At 36.4% G+C, this 19828-nt stretch overlaps 1 protein-coding gene across 1 annotated transcript; it reads right to left on the reverse strand.

The window, feature by feature from the left end:
* Positions 1-4083: 4083 nt before the first annotated feature.
* On the reverse strand, positions 4084-18275 carry LOC144956145 (COP9 signalosome complex subunit 6-like). The gene is made up of 10 exons (XM_078886528.1): positions 17954-18275; positions 15784-15915; positions 14610-14698; positions 13181-13243; positions 11836-11883; positions 11201-11315; positions 10819-10908; positions 8643-8743; positions 7407-7475; positions 4084-6993 (listed from the first exon to the last, which is right to left on the reverse strand). The coding sequence occupies exons 1-10, from the start codon at positions 18108-18110 to the stop codon at positions 6925-6927; spliced, it is 933 nt and encodes a 310-aa protein (XP_078742654.1). The 5' UTR covers positions 18111-18275; the 3' UTR covers positions 4084-6924.
* Positions 18276-19828: the final 1553 nt, after the last annotated feature.

Genomic DNA, 19828 nt, shown 5'->3' on the forward strand with positions numbered 1-19828 from the left:
TTAAAATTACAGGATCAAATAAAAATATATATAGAAATACATGTCGCATAACCAAAACATAATAATAATATTACTATAACCTCCCTGAGTCAGAACTAATCAATGTCATAGTGAGAGTCATAGAAAATAGAACGATTCAAGTAAAATTAATTCATTATTTTTGATGGAACACGGATTACACTAACTACAGAAATGGTGAGTCTTGACCAAATAAAATCCGAAACTTTTGTGTACATGAACCTTGTAACACACACTTTTGAACAGAAAACACCCCCTCCCCCATACAACACCCCCCCTACACACACACACACACACACACATAACACCCCCAACCCCCCGCCTTTCCACCTCTCTTCCCAACGCAACATCATACATTCTCAATACGAATTGAACTAGTGAGGTGGAGTCTACATTCATTGTGATTTGTTTAGGTAATTAAAAAATTAATCTCCCCCCCCCCCCCCCCCCCCCCAACCTCTCTCTCTCACTCTCTCTCTCTCTCTCACACACACACACACACACACACTCACATTCACTAATTGACGCAATGACAATCATAAATTAGGCAATGACGGATCAAATGTAGCGTGCACTATTTATTGGCTTTGTCTATCTTGCCCTCCTCTTCTCCCAAACCTCTCATCTCCTCTTGACTTGAATATGCGGATGACTGGGTTTTTATTGACTTATCATGAGTAATTAATGGTCAATATACTAAATAGCTGGTGTTTGGAAACTGAACGTCAATAATGGCATTTGTCAGACTTAGTTTTTGTTCTCTACCTATCTCTCTGTCCGCAGTCTATGTTGGTTCCCTCTCTCTCTCTCTCTCCTCTCTCTCTCTCTCTCTCTCTCTCTCTCTCTCTCTCTCTCTTGTGTTGTGTGTGTGTGTGTGTGTGTGTGTGTGTGTCTGTCTCTCCCATTTTATTGTGAGAAAAATAGACGGGGAAAAGCATGGAGAGGAAGTCGAGAGTGAGTGAGAGAGAGAGAGAGAAGGAGAGAGAGAAGAGAGAGAGAGAGAGAGAGAGAGAGAGAGGGATTATTTGATTTGATATGACGGAGAATACACGTTCGAAATACTATTAAAGAGAGAGAAACACAGAGAGAGGAGAGAGAGAGGAGAGGAGAGAGAGAGAGAGAGAGAGAGAGAGAGAGGAGGATATTTGATTTGATATGATCGGAGAATACGTAATACTATCAAAGAGGAAGAGAGACGAGGAGAAGAGAGGAGGGAGAGGAGAGAGAGATATGAGAAGAGGAATACCGTACGAAATACTATCAAAGAGAAGAGAGAGAGAGAGAGAGAGAGAGAGAGAGAGAAAGAGAGAGAGAGAGAGAGTAATGAAGATATTGTTGTGGATGAGAACAATAAAGAGAGGAATAAGAAAACAAATGAATTGTGTGGATGGATAGATAGATACATAATAAATTTAAACATAGATATGAAGGTAGATCGATGATTTTGTCGGTAGGTAGATGGATGGATGTATTATGAAGGAAAAGATGGGTGAATTGATGAAAAGGTGAAACATAAAGAGAAATATAGATTCATAGACATAGATTAGATAGATAGATAGATAGATAGATAGATAGATAGATAGATAGATAGATAGATAGATAGATAGGAGATAGAAAAGCGTTGATAGAGAGAGAGAGAGAGAGAGAGAGAGAGAGAGGGAGGAGAGAGAAGAGAGAGAGAGAGAGAGAGAGAGCGAGAGAGAGAGAGAGAGAGAGAGGAGAGAGAGAGAGAGATGTAGTACCGATATACCTAGTCCCAACAACGATCAGGCCCTGGGACTAAAACCACCCCTATCTCTCGCGCTCTCTTTCTATCTTTCTCTCTCTCTCTCTCTCTATCTCTCTCTGTGTGTTTCATTATCTCTCTCCTTATCTCTCTCTCTCCCTCTGTGTATGTGTATGTGTGTGTTTCCTTCTCTCTCTCTCTCTCTCTCTCTCTCTCTCTCTCTCTCTCTCTCTTTCTCTCTCTCTCTCTCTCTCTCTCTCTCTCTCTCATTTATCAATTCCGGGAATCGGTAACATCTAAAGATGGATGAAAAGAAGAATAAGGAGGAAGAGGCGGAGAGGGAGGTGGAGAAGTGGGAGTTGAAGATAAAGAGAAAATAATAATGAAAAAAATATAGAGACATAAATAGATAGATGGATGGATGGATGGATGGATGGATGGATGGGATGGGATGGGATGGGATGGGATGGGATGGATGGATGGATGGATGGATGGATAGATAGATGGATAGATGGATAGATACATAGATAGATAAATACATAGATAGATAGATATATAGAGACATATAGACATACAAATTGATAGATAAATACAACCAAAGATAACATATTGCACTGTATATATTTGTCCCGATGGTTGTCCGGCCCCGTAGTCCGGCCCCGTAGAACGTAAAATTTCGTCGGCGACTCGTCCTCCTATATAAGAAGTCACTGATTATATAGCATTAATTGGAGCTTGGATTGCTTTGCACCACGGTGTTGACTCTCTCACTACTTCGCGCAGTGATGTCACCAACACACGAGTCGGCGCAGTGCGTGACTCGGAATCTTGAATAGAGTGGAGACTAAAAAGGCAGTATGTTGTTGGCGAGTTGGCGAAAGACAGTGGAGTTAAAATCTCTGTTTTATTTTTAATTAAATTATGCTGTTAATGGTTTTTAAAAAGATTGGTGCGGTGCCTGGCACCATTCGATCCAATGGCCCCACGCCACTGATTAGTAGTATCATTATTATTGTTATATTATCATTATTATTATTATTATCATTATTATTATTTTTATTATTTTTATTATTATAATACACAAAGGAACTGAGGTCGATCTCGGGTGAAGTCCAGATTTTTTTCTGACCCCTCTCCCTGTCAAGCTAGCAGTGATTGTTTGTTTGTTTGTTTTTAAGTGTTTTACGGCGCTTGCAACACATTAAGGTCATATAAGCGCCAGTAAAAAGGAAGAAAATGGGATAGTAAAAATTTATAGAATTACAATTAAAGCACAAAAGAAAAGGTGAGACAAAGGGGAATAGGTTTAAAAAGGGAACAGATGTAGATTCCAAGAGCACACCGTCAAAGTACATAGTTTGGTATCAACTAAATGTCTCATCCAGACACAAGCACAGGCCCAACTAAGAGGAATACACTCAAATGTTTACAAATTATATAATATAATATGCAAACTAAACATAATACAATGCATAACAGAGAGATGATTTACAAGGAAAAAAAGATCATCTCCCAAAACAATAACTATGCATTTGACTATTTCCCTCCCAGCCAGGACTCTGACCAGGGCCAGGAAAAAAAACCAAGTAATCTCATTCCAAGACAAAGACAGAAAGCGTGTTGGAAAATAGATATATGGGGATAGAAGACACAGTATGTACCTCCCTTCCCGCTATGGGAGGTCAGGATCCCCACCCAGCTAGCAGTGATTAGGCAGCTGGATCTGTTAAATCTGGTTCGAGAATACTTCGAGACAGACAAGCGTCCTTTCCAAAGGGTATCAAACAATTGGTATTGTCCGTTTCATAATAATATATGTAAATGTTGCTGCTTGAAGCTCGAAGTAATAATAACAATGTGAAATTGAATGTAAGCTTCAATTTAATATACGAAAACAGATAAATTGGACGTTTCGGGTTTCCCCTTTATTAACAAAACAGGATGAATGAAACACTACAGACAGATGTACTCGTTTTACATCTTGAGCACGATGAGAGAATGTGAGTAAAAAAGCATTTTCCAAGAACTCAACTATGCGCAGTAGCTCGAACCTAGGTCACAAATTGTCTGTTCTTTATCAGAATGTGTTCCATTGATAATGGATAAACTCAGCCCTGCTTAAAGTCAACCAATCTTTTGTGGTCCGGCAGTGTTGGCTTTATCAGGGATTCCACTGCACATCTGACTGGTTCCCTTTCAGAAAGACAAATAAATGCCTGACCAGAACTGAGGCAAATGAAGTATTTTAACCAAAATCCTAATTTTTAACAAAAACGAAATAAGTTTCTTATTTTCAACAACAACAAAAAATAAAAAAATACCAAACAAAAAAAGACAAGTTTTAAATTTTACAAATACATTTTATTTACACAAAATGGCTTCATTTCCCTTTTGACATATAAAGAGATCAATGACATTTATTAATATTAAATCCATGATAATTTCAATACAAACAAAAGAGAACATTGAGACACAATATACAATAATTTTAAAAAATACAAAACAAAGGACATACCCCAGATACATCTCATTGAATTCTCTGTGACATTTAGCCAAAAGTATTGATAAACTGAAAACTTGAGATACACTGTCGTTAGCTGACGAAACATGATTCAGATTTACGGGGGGGGGGGGGGGGGGGGTTGGTTAGAAGATTTGTTCTTCCATTTATGAAAAGATGAAGGCAGCTACCATCTTGGCAGGCTTGAAACATATGGGATGTCATCTCAACCTCTTGATATATATGAGAAAAAAAGTGTCTTGACCAAAAAATTGTATAGTAAGTGTACCACAACGCAATGCACATAAAGGACTACGAGGACTGCTAAACACTTATATTATATCCATTTAAAGACCACAAAAGGTTAACATGACACTTCTATATTATATTGATGTTTGTTTGTTTTTCAGGGTTTTACGGCGTTTGCAACACATTTAGGTTATATCAGCGCCAGTAAAAAGGAAGAAAATGGAACAGTAAAAAGTTCTAGAATTACAATTAAAGCATCCAAGAAAAAGTAAGACAAAGGGGTACTGGGAACAAATAGTGATCAGATGTAGATTCCATCATACTATCAATGTTCTTAGTTTGAGATCACCAATAAGTCTCATCCGGACACAAGCACGGCCCCCACTAAGAGGAATACACTCAAATGCTTACATTATAAATTAGAACAAATATAATAATACATAACAGAGAGATGATTTACAAGGGAAAAAATATCATCTCCCAAAACAATAACTATGCATTCGACTGTTTCCCTCCCAGCCAGGACCCCGACCAGGGCCAGGACAAAACCAAGCAATCTCATTCCAAGACAAAGACAGAAAGCAAGTTGGAAAACAGATATAAGGGGATAGAAGACACAATAAGTACCTCCCTGCCCACTATGGGAGGTCAGGAACCCCACCCAGCATATTATATTGAGAAAACTACCCAAAACAGATGGATATGTGTATCATGTGCTATGATAGTTGTAATAAATCCTTCAAGAATTAGTTTTAAAACTTGTTACCGCATTTGCAGTTTTTTGGGGTTTTCTTTTAGCTTACACTAACTAACGCCTTATCTTGGAATAGGAAGGTGGAAGTTTGTTGATTATTTTAACTCACTCAACCCTAACACCGACTATATCCGTAATTTACCTGGTTACTTTTACCCAATGCCTATTTATTACGTTTTTTCTGAGACAAATTATAGGCGTAGTATCAAAGCTAATGTTTTTTAGTTTTTACATGCTAATGGTACTTGAATAAAACTATTTATGCACACTCATGTCTTTCCAATTTTGATAAGTAACAAAAGTCTAGGATTGAGTGAGTTCACAGAAGGATATGTATCATGTGCTATGATAGTTGTAATAAATCCTTCAAGAATTAGTTTTAGAATTTGTTACAGCATTTGCAGTTGTTTTTTGTTTGTTTTATTTTTAGCTTAAACTAACAAACGCCTTATCTTGGAATAGGAATGTGGCAGTTTGTTGATTATTTTAAGTAAGTCTATCAGTGGTCGTAACACTCTTCAGGCAAAAGGGCCAAAGAAAAATAAGAAATGTGGACGAGTAGATATGCTTAAGGACAGAACAGAAATGGCTTGCAGCCGTAAGCAGCTGAAGTGCCCAGTGTTAACCGAACCACATGTCTTGCATTGCCTATTTCAAACTAATCCACAAGCCATGACTGGTACGAGGGGTTGGGGACCATCGCTTTAGATAAGAGTCATAGGATCCATAAAGCTACAGTTTATCTCCGCACTTATCCGTAAAATCAACAGTAGTGATTGCTTGCTCATTTTATAAATCCGATAACTGTCAATCAATAAACCTGCTATAGGATAGGAACAGCCTAGTGAATGCTAGGATAAAGATCTGAACAAGTGTATATTATGAAACGTGCCAGACACAGCAAGAAAGAAAAATACAATAAGAAAAAAAAACATCCCAAAAAATACAGTCTACCTCGACTGGGAATCGAACCTCAGACCTTCTGATTCCCGGTCAGACGTGATTCCATTACACTACGGGAATGGTAATGGTAGCACATCTGATGGGGAATCAGAAGGTCTGAGGTTTGATCCCCAGTCGAGGTAGACTGATTTTTTGGGGATGTTTATTTTCCTTCTTGTATTTTTCTTTCTTGCTTTGTTTGGCACCTTTCATACGTTCAGATCTTTATCTTACACCAGTGCCTGCTCCCTAGTTTCTTAGAGTGAACACTGTTGAGAGAACGGGATGACAAGAAAAAAAAATATTCTGATGTCTAAATGATCAGTAGAGCATGTTTGCATGTGATTCAAATGATCTATCATTTATAAAATACTCTTGCATTTATTTACAATAATTCAGAATAAACTTGAATTCTTGACTGATCAGATTATTTTATACAGATATTTTGTGAAAGATTCAGCTATACACTAGTTTTTAAAAAATAGGTAAGATTTATATCTAAAAGTTTCAGTTATGATTATTTTTAACATTGTCAGCGGTGATCTCAAAGAAATTACATCTATCCAAAAAAAAAAAAAATATATATATCTGTGGAGTTCGGTCAGATACTGTCACAATGTAACACATTTTCACACACTCAAATAAATGTCAATGTGATTACAGGAAATCAAATGACACGCAAACTAATAATCTTGGATTGATCCATCATCAAAGCTGACCATCCATATACATACTTTAGAAAAATAAACCCCTCATTCTTCGTCCCATACCCTTCTCGTAGAGCACATTGAATTTGTTGAGAAACTGAAATGGAGAAACGAAACAATAACTTTTAAAATTACTATTAAAATCAAAAATTAAATATCAAAGGGTTAAGTGTAGTAATACCAAAATTTAGAGGTGCCTAAACAAGTTGATAAAATGTATAGTAAAATAAATGGAGTATAAATGACTCTTATAAAAGATACAAAACAAAGTAAACGATGTTTACCTGATGTCTTGTTTACCTGAAGAAGGCCAAAGGCTGAAACATTGTTTACTTTGTTTTGTATCTTTTAAGTAATTGGAAAATATACTGAGGGATTATAATATACTGAATTCCGTAAATATACGGAAAACTGGCAACCTTATTTTCTGTTTCTTTTTTTTTTTTGGATGCTGTTACTATCAATTTTGTTCAATAAGTTAAAAGCGCATGTTAAAAATCTTTCACCCACCTGATTCATGGTGTTGCTGCCTTTAGTCATAGATCCCAAATAGGCCATTAAACACACATCATTGCTTTGCTGAAATGACAAAACATTTTTAAAAAGATGTATTTATCATAACCCATTTTAACCCATTAAAAAAAAAATATTTTAAATCGAGCTCTTATATAGTGCAATATCCACTAAATATGCTCAAAGCGCTTTACAAAGGGTCCCTGACCAACAGCAACACATAACAAGTAGAACAACACATAACGCCTGTTAGTATGCGATATTACATTTTTCTTTTCTGACAGAGACAAAGCTGTTAACGGCCAGTTACTCATTTTACACCTGAGTATGGTGAGAGAATGTGAGTAAAGAGCCTTTATTTTTCAAGAACTCAACTATGCGCCAAGCGAGGCTCGAACCCAGGACCTTCCGATCCGAAAGCGAGTGTCCTACCACTATACCACATAGCCGCACATTTACACTAAGCATTTTTCACCAATAGGTGCAAAATATATTTTTTCCCCTAAAGGCAAAATATTGCACATATTAAAATTGGTGCTATGCAGTATACTGATTTAGGATAGACATCAACGTAGAACTTCGCAATACAAAATGAAAAAAAAATTGGCTTATCCCCTTCTATAATAAAGAAGTGGTGGATAACTCTGACAGTAGCGCTACGCTCTCCCCCGCCAGGCAGAGTTGTCATACCAGTAAGGTCGTGGGTTCGAGACCCCTATTGCAGTGAAATTTTTATTCTCTTTTGTCTTCTGGCACTTTCCTACTCACTTCATTTATTGATAATTGATTGTGACCCACTGTCTCAAAACGGTACTATGTCGGGATGAACTAGGTACTGGACATTGAATGAATAGAAACATATAAAACCTTGGAGTTGCTTTCTGTTCGATTTGGAGGAGAATAAATATTACTTCTTGCTTATCAAGAAACTCGCCGATGACTCAGTTGGTAGAGCAATCGTTTCACATGTAAAGGGGATCGAGATCGATCCCGGCTACAGTCAAGATTTTTTATGACCCCCCCCCTGTCCACTCAGCAATGACTGGCGAGCTGAGTCTTTTAGACTTGGTGGAAGGTACTTTGCAACCGACTAGTGTCCTATCCAAAGGATAATAGCAAGTTATTGCTCTTGTCCATTTCAACTCAATTTTCAGCATCAATATCACTCTTGACATAATACCGTTTTGAGAAAGTGGGTCACATTTTTAGCAACTTGATTGAATGAATACCAACCGTGTAATAATCTTCGCTAAATTTTTTGGAGTTGAGTACCGGAAGGGAATGACACAGACTGTTGGCTTCGCGAAGAATGTCGTGATTCTTGGGTACTTCACCTGGATAAAGAAGAGGCAGTAACGGAAAGGACTTATCAAGCATGAGAGAAAAACTATATAATATTGGACTTGAAAAAATGTATTGTTTTCAGGGGTTTTAACATATTAGACACTAGAACTACCAGTAAAAATTACCAATTCCTCATTAACATTTTAAAATATTGCTTTTAACTCCCTTACAGACTAGCTACGGCAACAACAAAACTTTGTATTCAATAAGTTTGATTAAATCAAAGATCTTTTATATAATTGTTGGTTTGGAGCCAAAATCCGTAGTTCTATGAAATTTTCGTAGTGGCAGGCAGGTCTGTATAATAAAAATTGGGGAGGCCTTCCGAAAGCTCCTACATCCCCAGTATTCTTGTTTTTTATAATGTTCTAGTAGGGGGTTTGGGAAGGGGGGGGGGACGTTTTTTTTTTTTTTAAGTCTCCCCCCTCCCAAACCCCCTACTAGAACATTATAAAAAAAGTTTCCCCTCTCCCAAACCCCCTACTAGAACAAGAATACTGGGGATGTAGGAGCTTTCGGAAGGCCTCCCAAAAATTGCGTTTTTAAATAGTGCATTATCCATTAAATATGCTCAAAGAGCCTTTACAGATAAATCTGGGATACTCAGAATAATGTCAGCAATGTGTGTTAAATATTTTTGTATCCCAAATATTTAAACTCCCTAGATCAGAGCTGTCAACCCCATCTGATGAGAATGTGTACAATGGGACCTCAAAATGGGGGAGATTTCATAAAAATGGGTACAATCCTGAAATCGACGGAAAATAACCATTGTGAAAGTAAGAGGAAGGTATTCTTACATAAAGGCACACCGCACAAGATCAATTTCAGCAACAATGATGTTCCCAAGACTATAATCCAAACCTTTCAGAATTCTACCTCCCAGCATGAAGATCATAATTGGTCAAAAAATATATGAATATCCACTTGGTCACCAAGGTTTCTCAATAGGCTAGTAATAATATGAAACACTGAAAATGGGTACAATCTTGGGGGAAATGCGTACAAGCGTACAATCGCTGAAAATGCGTACAATTCCGCATTTTTTGCGGTAGGTTGGCAGCTCTCCTGGATTAGGGACTTAATCCGTCTTAGACTCTCTTGAGTGCTTGCCAGATCTTTTATGTCACAGAAGTTAGCAAATATAGTTGGGGCAATTTGGCGCTTATATTCATCACATTGGGTATGCATGTGATGCTTAAAGCAGGTGACACTTTGAAAAGTATTGAACAAAAAAAGATATAACAGTTTGAAAAGAACAAAATACCAAACACAGAATGTTTCAGGCTCAAAAGCCTTCTTCAGCTGATAAAAAAAACAATTTTAAAAAAGTAGTTGGCACATCTTGTCGGATAATGCAATCTCACATGTGTCATAAAACCTTGCCATCAGAAGATTTCATCTTTAGTCAAAGTGATACTAAGCTGCTAGAAGCCGTGGACTAGTTACCTTGCGAACACGTCTTTTGGTTTACATTTCAAGATTTTTCTTCCACAGAGAGGACATCAAAAATAGTTAGTCGTCGATCTGGTTTTTTAGTATTGTATATTTATGTTTTTATTGATGTTTTTTTGCTGTTGGCTGAAAAAGGGTTTTGAGCCCAAAACGTTTCATGCTTGGTATTTCATTCTTTTTTTTAAAGCTGTTTTATTCATTTTTTGCTTATCATTTTTCATCTTTAGTGAGTGTTTTCCATTCTCGATACGAGAGACGTGAATGTATCACTTTGCAATGTGACCAATGACCTCGAGCACATGGAAAGGTAATATAGATCATGCCCATCGCAACACTTAACTTGTAGGGTGAGACCCGACACCTGTTAGGCGATATTACAATTTATTTTCCGACATAGACAACGGTGAGAGACCATGAACCTTTAACGTTTGTGGTCTATAACAGGGACTTTAATGAGATCTAATCGCCCAACTGATGGTCTAAAAACAATAGTGATATTAATTTCATTCAAATACTTGCGGAACTGTCATCCCACGAAACAATCTTAAATCAAACAAATAACACATACACTCATAAAAAAAGAGAACATGACTGAAGGCTTGCTCCTTACCTTTCTGTGATGCTTGGATGTAGGCGAGAATTACTTTGATTCTGCTGTGAAGCATTTTGATAGAGCTGTGTTGTGCAAGAAGGTGTTCCGCTGATGATACCAATGGAAAATAGGAATTAGTATTACTATATAACTCATTCATGTAAACATGATTTCATGGATAAAAACGTCTCAATAATTCAAACACATTTGTTTATCTAAAACAACCTTATATGCTAATAAATTGTGCAAATAACAAGAAATGATGTGAGTAGAGAATTCATATAGTTTCAATATCCGCTAAACATGCTCAAAGGGCATAAAAAAAGAGGATAAGTAAGTAAGTAATTTCTTCCAGCTTCAAGCAGCAACATTTGAATCAATGACTATTCCTAGTGCTTACCTGTAGAGCTGTCCCCTGCATCAGTTGTGGACACCCTTGCTACGTGATCCACTCCTATCCTTTCCGCCTCTTCTGTAGCCAGAGTGTATGGAATTTCTACAAACAGCACAGTAGCCTGAAAGAATATACGGAGAAATGAGAGGTAAAAGAAATAATAAAATGATTGAGATAATAACATCCTTAGGATTTGCCAAAAGTAACAAAAAACAAATGAATATTTCCACTGCAAAATATCTAATTTCAAAACAAAAAAACAACAAAAAACAATTTTTAAAAATTTCATGTGTGAATATAAGTTCAAAGCCTTTATTTTTATTTTATACAAATTACTAACAATGCTAAAACCTGTTTAAGTGTGTTTAACTTTTGAAACGGATCTATTGGTTAAAATTTTGTTTGTTTTTTTTCCAAAATTCTCAAATTTGGGTTGAGAAGTGCAAGTTTGGAAGAGAAAAACCGGGATTTGGTCTAACTTGTCATCCAAAGAGCAATTTTATTTTATGTAACAGTCAATTTCTGATTCACAAAATAATCACATCCTTTTTTTAAAAAAGCTATTATGAAATCTATTCATTCATTTTATTAGAAAAGCATATTGCAAATACACAAAAGGATAGAACAGGTACAAGGCTTACCTCTCCTTTAACAACATCAATAACAGATTCAAAGAGGGACAATGGAAGCTGAAAAATATAAAAATATAGCATTTTATGAGAATTAAAAATATCCACATTGCAAATACTTTTTTTTTTTACAAACACATACAAAACAACAACAAAAACCTCGAGTATTTATGAAGCGCAATATTTCCACTAAATATGCTAAAAGCACTTTACAAGAGGTCCCTCGCCAACAGCAACACTTAACATTCAGGATGAGACATGTTGCCTGTTAGGCGATATTACATACATTTTTTTTCCGACAGGAATGCTGTTCACTATCAGGTACTCATTTTACATCTGGGTAATATGACTGAATATGAGTAAGCTTTTCCAAGGACTCAAAGTAGGGCTTGAACCCTGGACCTTTCGATATAGCTGCACAATATATATATAAATAATTTTAATAATGCACGGTTTTCATAAAGCGACCTACCCCATTTCTCAACAACTTCAAGGGATTTAAGGGCTAACTATTGACAAATCAACCCGCTTTTGAATAACTACCAATTAATTGATGAATGATTAGCTTAGTCTAAGAGAACGGAAAAACCCACAGATGAGCCCATTGGTTAGTGTGCTGAATGCTGTAAGTTGAGTGATTCCTTACTTTAATTTGAGAGAAAATTCTTGGTCTGTGCCAAACAATTCTACCAGGCTGCCATTTCTTTGGTATGGTATGTTACCAGTCAATAATCAAAAGGTACACATTGCAAAAACAATTTTATGACATTCAACACACTAACTGATGGCACTTACTTACTTACTTACTTACTTATCCGAACCAGCGACCACCTGAGCTCTAGCTCTTCGGTCTCGTGCAATGACGGTTGGCGTAGAAGTTAGACATCTTTTGTAGTTGTTCCAGGTGACTATCAAGTGTGTTATTGATGTTGGATTTGGTGGGAGGAATGGGCATCTCAGGTCTTCAAGAGGTTGACATTCACTGATGGCACAAGTAGGAGGGTTAACCCAACTTATATTACTTTAATCAAACGAAAAAAAACCTTGAGATTTTATAAAGCGCAATATCCACTAAACATGCTTAAAGCGCTTTACAAGGGGTCCCTGACCAACAGCAACATGTAACAGGTACGATACATGATGCCTGTTAGGCGATATTACAATTTTTTTCGACAGAGACAACACTGTTGACGGCCAGGTACTCATTTTACACCTGAGTACAGTGAGAGAATGTGAGTAAAGAGCCTTTTCCAAGAAATCAACTAGTGCATAGCGAGGCTCGAACCCAGGACCTTCTGATCCAAAAACGAGTGTCATACCACAAGACCACATAGCCGCACAAACGAAAAGTACTTACATCTGAAGTTCTTGCTTGGGGATTTAGTTGGAGGAAGACAGGACTTTCATTGATGGTAAAAAACTGAAATCACAACAAAATATTTTCAACTCCTCTGCGTAAACAATGATTAATTATTTTTTTGCATTCAAAAGGGATTCTATAAATGATATCTTATTTGTGCCGACATCCTTGAAACATAATATATCTTACAATATGCACTTATTTCAAAAGATATTCTCTTTCTCACACAAGATGATCAATGAAAAGAGTATTACAAACAAGACAAGAGTATTGTCATTATCTTGACAAAATAATCCATTTGACAATATTAAAAAACAAGACTACTTTTTATGTTACTTGAACCAAGTAACAAAACTATAATTTGGCAGGTAAATTTTAACAGTTTTAAAGAGAGGTGTGATTCAATAAAACTGACCAGTTTTTTTCTAGATAACTAGGTGTTTCAAAAATTGGTATCAGTTATGAACGAGAGTTAGTGTAGCTGGTTGAAATATTTTTTCAAATCTATTCAAGCTGACATGAATATTTTTATTATTTATTATGACAGAGAAAACAAATAAACAAATATAAGTAATGAACAAAAATGATTACATCAGCTTCAAAAAAGAACAATACTCTTAACACTGAATGGTTTGGGCTCAAAACTCTACCTCAGCCAATAACAAAAAATGGGTGAAACAATAATACGTAACGTTAAATCCAGATAGAAAGGGAGAAAAAAAAAAAAAGTTGCTAAATATCAGCACATCTGGTCAGGAGGAATGATGGCCATCTTTCTTTTTTTTCTTTTTCCTTTTAAGCTATTGAGTTATATAGACTTAAGTTCATTACTTTTTTACAACTCACTGCTTCTAGAAACCTAATATAATTCAAATTAACAAAAATGTGCAAAATTCAGCTGCTAGAATTGTATTGATGAGAAGTAAAACTGACCATGCTACTCCCCTTTTGGCAACTTTGCACTGGCTTCCCGTCAAAGCACGGATTGAATAAAAAATTTCGACCACTGTTTTTAAATGCTTAAATGGCCTTGACCCCCACTATCCTTCGGACCTGATTAAAAAGAAGTCAAATCTTTGCCTCTTAAGAAGGTCTAGCGACACCACATTGTTAATCTACCAAAGAATAATTCCAAAACTTTAGGTGATCGCTCTTTCAATTTTTTTTTTGCCCGAGCAGATCAGAGAAAAGCAAACAATGAAAACACTCAAAGCGCATCTTAAAACAATACTATTCATAAAATACTTTTACTCATAGGTCTTATTTCATAATGATGTAATTTGTGTCAAGCTAATTATGTTGTGTTTTATAATTTCATTACTATTCAATGAACTGTATTTTTATTGTAAAGCGCTTTGAGATGCAATTACATAGAAAGCGCTACACTAAATATACATCACTAATATTATCATTAAGTAGGAACTACCTGTTTATGAATTTTGATATCAGATTCAGTAGGTCCATCTCCTGTCGAGTACCAGCCCAGGAATTCCATTTCACTGAAAACTTGTTTGTCTGGAGTTTTTTTCAAAGGGGGTGGGGGGTGGTGGATTATAATTAAATGCTCTTGAAAGGCTCTATAATAAAATGCATGAAATTGTCTAAGTGTTTTTGTTACATATGTGCAGCTATGTGGACATGTGTGAGACTCGCTTTCGGATCCGAATGTCCTAGGTTCAAACCTCGCTCGGCGCATAGTTGAGTCCTTGGAAAAGGCTCTTAACTCACATTCTCTAACCTTACTCAGGTGTAAAATGAGTGCCTGACTGTTAACAACATTGTCTCTGTTGGAAAAAATTGTACTTTCGCCTAACGCACGTCATGACTCGTTCTACATGTTACTGTTGGTCAGGGACCCTCTGTAAAGCGCTTTGAGCATTTTTAGTGGATATTGTGCTTTATAAAAGCTCAAGTTTTTATTTTATATGTGGTAGACTTGCCAACTTTCAGAAACAAATTCGCAAAAATTATTGGGCAAATCTGAGATTTAAAAGATAATAATGATTATGCTGGTGATGCAGATGCTGGTGATGATGATGATAATTATGATGACTATGATCATGATGATGATGGTGGTGGTGATAATAATGATGATGATGATTGTTTTTCTGGAATTATAAACTACTATCAACAATTGGGAAAATAGTAAACATTTTGGGAAATGAGAACAATTAAATATCACAAATTTTCTGATAAAATTAATAGGCTTGGCAGGTCTGATGTAGCCAATTAAAGCCTGTGCTTGTGACCAGTCTTACCAACCAGCTTAAACCATTCAAAAGAAATGTTATCATGAACTTTTTAAAATCATATTTTGATCATATGCAACTTTTAAAAAAAATATCATGCTTAACATTCATTGGCTTTATATATAGATTTATTATCGTGCAGCTTTGTGGTCTTGTGGTATGACACTTGCATTTGGACTTGTAGGTCCCCGGTGTGAGTCTGGATGAAGGTGGTCGCCATATATTAATTACACAGAATCGATCGCATCTTACAATATTCTATTCTACTTTAAAATCATACTTTAGAGTACTAAAAACATAAATGATATTCCAAATGAGGAAAAGACAGGCTGAAAGGTAAGAAACACTTACATTGCAGTTCTTTCAAAGCGTAATAGTCCATGTCAATGACAATGTCGCTATTAACCACATCAAACAAAAGTTCAATTGAGTTCATCACTTCAATTTTACGACCACTCTGTTGACCAATAAGGGCACCTAAAACTGAAATGAAATAAAAATAAATTGTTTGGTGTCAAAATAGTAAAGCTAATAATATTTAAATTAAAATAATAATATAGCATTTCTTGGAAGGCAAAATTAAACATTTTTAGCTTTCTGAATCTGAATGTTACTCGGAAGTCGACTCAGTTCTGAGTAATTGTATTCAAGGGCGGAGAGAGTTGTTGAATGTTACAGCCATTGCTGGTGTTTAGGCTGAAGAATTTTGATAATCTTCGTTTGAAGGTTTCTAAATCTGCTGTGTCACACATGATTCGGGAAGACCATTCCAGTCTTTGATAGTGCGGGGTGCAAATGGATATTTGAAGATGTTTGAGTTTGTAGATTGGTGTTTTAGTAGTGTTATTGGGTGGCTTTTTCTTTGAATGCATGAATTTCGTTGTATGTCTAGTTGTTCTTACTCATAGACAAATAAATCTATTTTGGAAAAATATTCCAAACAGCAAAGAGTATGAAGCTCTTCTTTTTAGGCCCAAGTTTCCTATTGATGGAATGATTGGTTTCGACTCCACCACATAAAATTTATATGAAATCCATTGAAAAGGTAGTCCTGAAGGAAGGGTATGAAACTTCATCAACAGCAGCATAACATCCTCCACTGGCACTAATCTTTGTTTTTTAGCCCACTCATATTCAGATTATTAACCAAGTCAAGAAACTTGCATGGCAATCAAACTTTTCAGTCACAGTAGCTAAGTTCAAACTACATGATGGACATGGACCAATGAATTATTAATCCATGAGAGAGGCCCTTAAGTTGTGTGACTTCTGATTATAGTTACATAATGTGCGGCTATGGGATCTTGTGGTGTGACACCCACTTTTGGATCAGCACATAGTTGAATCCTTGGAGAAAGCTCTTTACTCACATTCTCTCACCATACTCAGATTCAGATGTAACAACGTTGTCTCTGTTAAAAAAAATTGTAATATTGCTTAACAGTAACAGGGGTCATGTCCTGTCCTAAATATGTTAAATGTTGCTGTTGGCCATAGACCCCTTGTAAAGCGCTTTGAGCATGTTTAGTTTAGTGGATATTGCGTTATATAAGCTCAATTTTTTTCTTTTTTAATGGTTTGATATTCCAACAAATATATCTAGACTTGGAAACCTTGGGAACCATTTTTTTTAAATGTCTATGTATTCATCTGATACTTAATTATTTTGAAATCAGCTCAAAAACAGAACAAATAGGAGACTTTCCACATATTCCTCGAGGTTGCTTCACATTGTTATTTTAACTGTGGATCTTTTTCAGATGCACATTTATTCAATTTGTCCATTTAAGTAGCATTTTAAAAGCTGTAGAACAAACCTTGATTGGTTGGGAAAAGTTTTAAATTTCCTAATATACATTTCATTGTTTTGGATCTCCGCCGTCATGGTATTTGAAACATTAAATTGAAAAGTAGTGCAGAGCAATCCTAGGGTCTTTTTTCTCTCTAAGGGTTAGCTTGGCTCAGGGTCCAAGGGTTTTCCTTCTACTTGGGTTAGTTATAGGTCGTAGTAAAGGTCCTAGGGTTTTTATTTTTCCTCTTTCGGTGTTATATTTAATGTACTAGGTTTTATTTTTTTTTTTTGTTAGTTAAAGGAATACTTGGGTGGTTTCCCTTAGCTCGAAGAATGTGTGGAATGCCTCCCAGACAAACAATTAATAAATAGGAAATAAAATAATAGAAACGAGTAATAAAATTTAAATTATTAGTGTCCGATTCCAACCCGCGTAGCAACGTAGAAGAAACGGAAGGGTGGTTTAACCCACTCGTCTCTATAGCTACAAGGACTTCTCTACACAAGTTGAGCCGTTGAATCTTGCACTCTACACTTTCATTATTTTTATTTTCATTATCATGCATTGATACATTTTTTTGAGTGGAAACTTAGCTTCATTGTGTATAGAATTAGATATATTTTAGAGTATTGAAAAGCGCACTCATATCTGATGTTGGAAAAAAAGTATCCCCCTTCCCTGTTCTAACAAGTCTTATTCCCGTTCCTTCGTCCTTTTATTGTTATTACCTTGTGTTGGTTTGCCTTCCTGTGCCTTGATCCTGGTCCAATGTTCTGAAACATTCATGATTACCAACGGATGAAGAGCCACTGTAACGCTTCCCGTGGTTCCAGTTGATGCCATAACATTCGAAACTGGTGTATCCACTTCCATTTGTGTCGCCATTTCTGTACAACGCAAAATAAAACAAGATTACTCTTCTCTTTATTTTATTTGGACGTTTCTTGACAAGCCTAATAACTTTTCAGCTAACAACCAATTTTTCTTTCATAACTAATTATTAGCAGTAGTCTCCCCTTGCCCCTTTCCCTTCGTCGGAAAACGGAGGACAAAGTAACGGTCAACCGAATCTCTCTGTAATGCAAACTCCAAAGCACGGTAAGATCATGTTTACCCCCGAGAAGAAATTGAATAAATTTTGGCTGTTTTTGATAAGAAACAAATAACACTCGTTATCGATATGAATGGCGAATCTACAGTTAGATGGCAGCGGCTTCTAATGATGTCACACTACTATGTCATGATGATCTATCCAGAGTTAGATGGCGACAATGAAGTTAAAGCAACTGATGATGATGGTGGTGGTGGTGGTGGTGGTGGTGGTGGTGGTGATGATGATAATGATGATGATGGTGGTGGTGGTAGTGGTGGTGGTGGTGCAATGTCCATATTGGGCTCAAAGCATTGTCTACTGATAGTAAGAAGTCACTGGCTCAAAGCCAACCGCAGCACTTAATATGCAGAACGATACATGCTGTTTTAGATTTGGTTCGATTCCGTTGTGGATATTTTTTTAAAAAGTTTACTTTATTTTATTTGTTTCCTCTTCTTTTTTTTTTGTTGTTGTTGATTTTCAAAAACTTTTTATCATGTTAAAGAAAAAAAATCGATTTTAATTTTGTAAAATTATTTATTTATTTGAGATCAGTATCTGTGTGCCATGTTTCTTTTTACCTTTGATTTTTTTAAAATTATTGTTATTATTCTTTAATTTATTATCATTGTATAAACGTACTTCGGTAATCACTAAGCAGCGTGCTAAACTACAATCTATAACTATTTAAACCTCATGGACGTATGCAGCAACATTTTCATTAATTTACCATCACCGCCAACGAGGTACATAAAAACGGTGCGTTTTTTTACACCACCAACGGTGGTGCATAAAAAGGTGCGTTTTTGTACACCTCCAATGGAAGTGCATAAAAATGATGCGTTTTTGTACACCTCCAACGGAAACAATTAATTGCACATTAATTATTATATTTAAGAATGAGTTTTCTCAGCCTCAATGACTCAACTTCGCACCGATCGGAGGGTAAACTGAACACTGGACCCACTGTTCCGAAGGCAGCAGCTTCTAACGGTGTCACACATCCATGATATGATGATATAGCCAGGCTTCAAACTCATCGCTGCAGTCGTGTACGGTAAAGAACCCGGCCGGAAGCTTCGTCACAACGCAACGTTCAACTAGATGCTCTGTAGTTTCGGGCTAATGACCATAGCGGGTACATGTTGGGTAGGTGGCAAGTACCCACTGATAAAGAAAAAAAAAATTGAGATTTTATATAACGCAATATCCACTAAACGTGCTCAAAGCGCTTTACAATGTGTCCCTGGTCAACAGCAACATTTAACATGTAGGACGGGACATGACGCCTGATAAGCGATATTACAATTTTTCGGACAAAGACAACGCTGTTAACGGCCAGGTACTCATTTTACACCTGAATACGGTGAGAGAATGTGAGTAAAGAGCATTTTTCAAGGACTCAACTATGCGCCGAGCGCGAGGCTCGAACCCAGGACCATCCGACCCGAAAGCGAGTGTCATACCATTAGACCACAAAGCCGCACGAATAAAGGGAGTGTGCCATGAG

This window comes from Berghia stephanieae, chromosome 10, assembly GCF_034508935.2.
Source record: "Berghia stephanieae isolate SIO BIC M18660-M18661 chromosome 10, UCSD_Bste_1.3, whole genome shotgun sequence".
Taxonomy (NCBI): domain Eukaryota; kingdom Metazoa; phylum Mollusca; class Gastropoda; order Nudibranchia; family Aeolidiidae; genus Berghia; species Berghia stephanieae.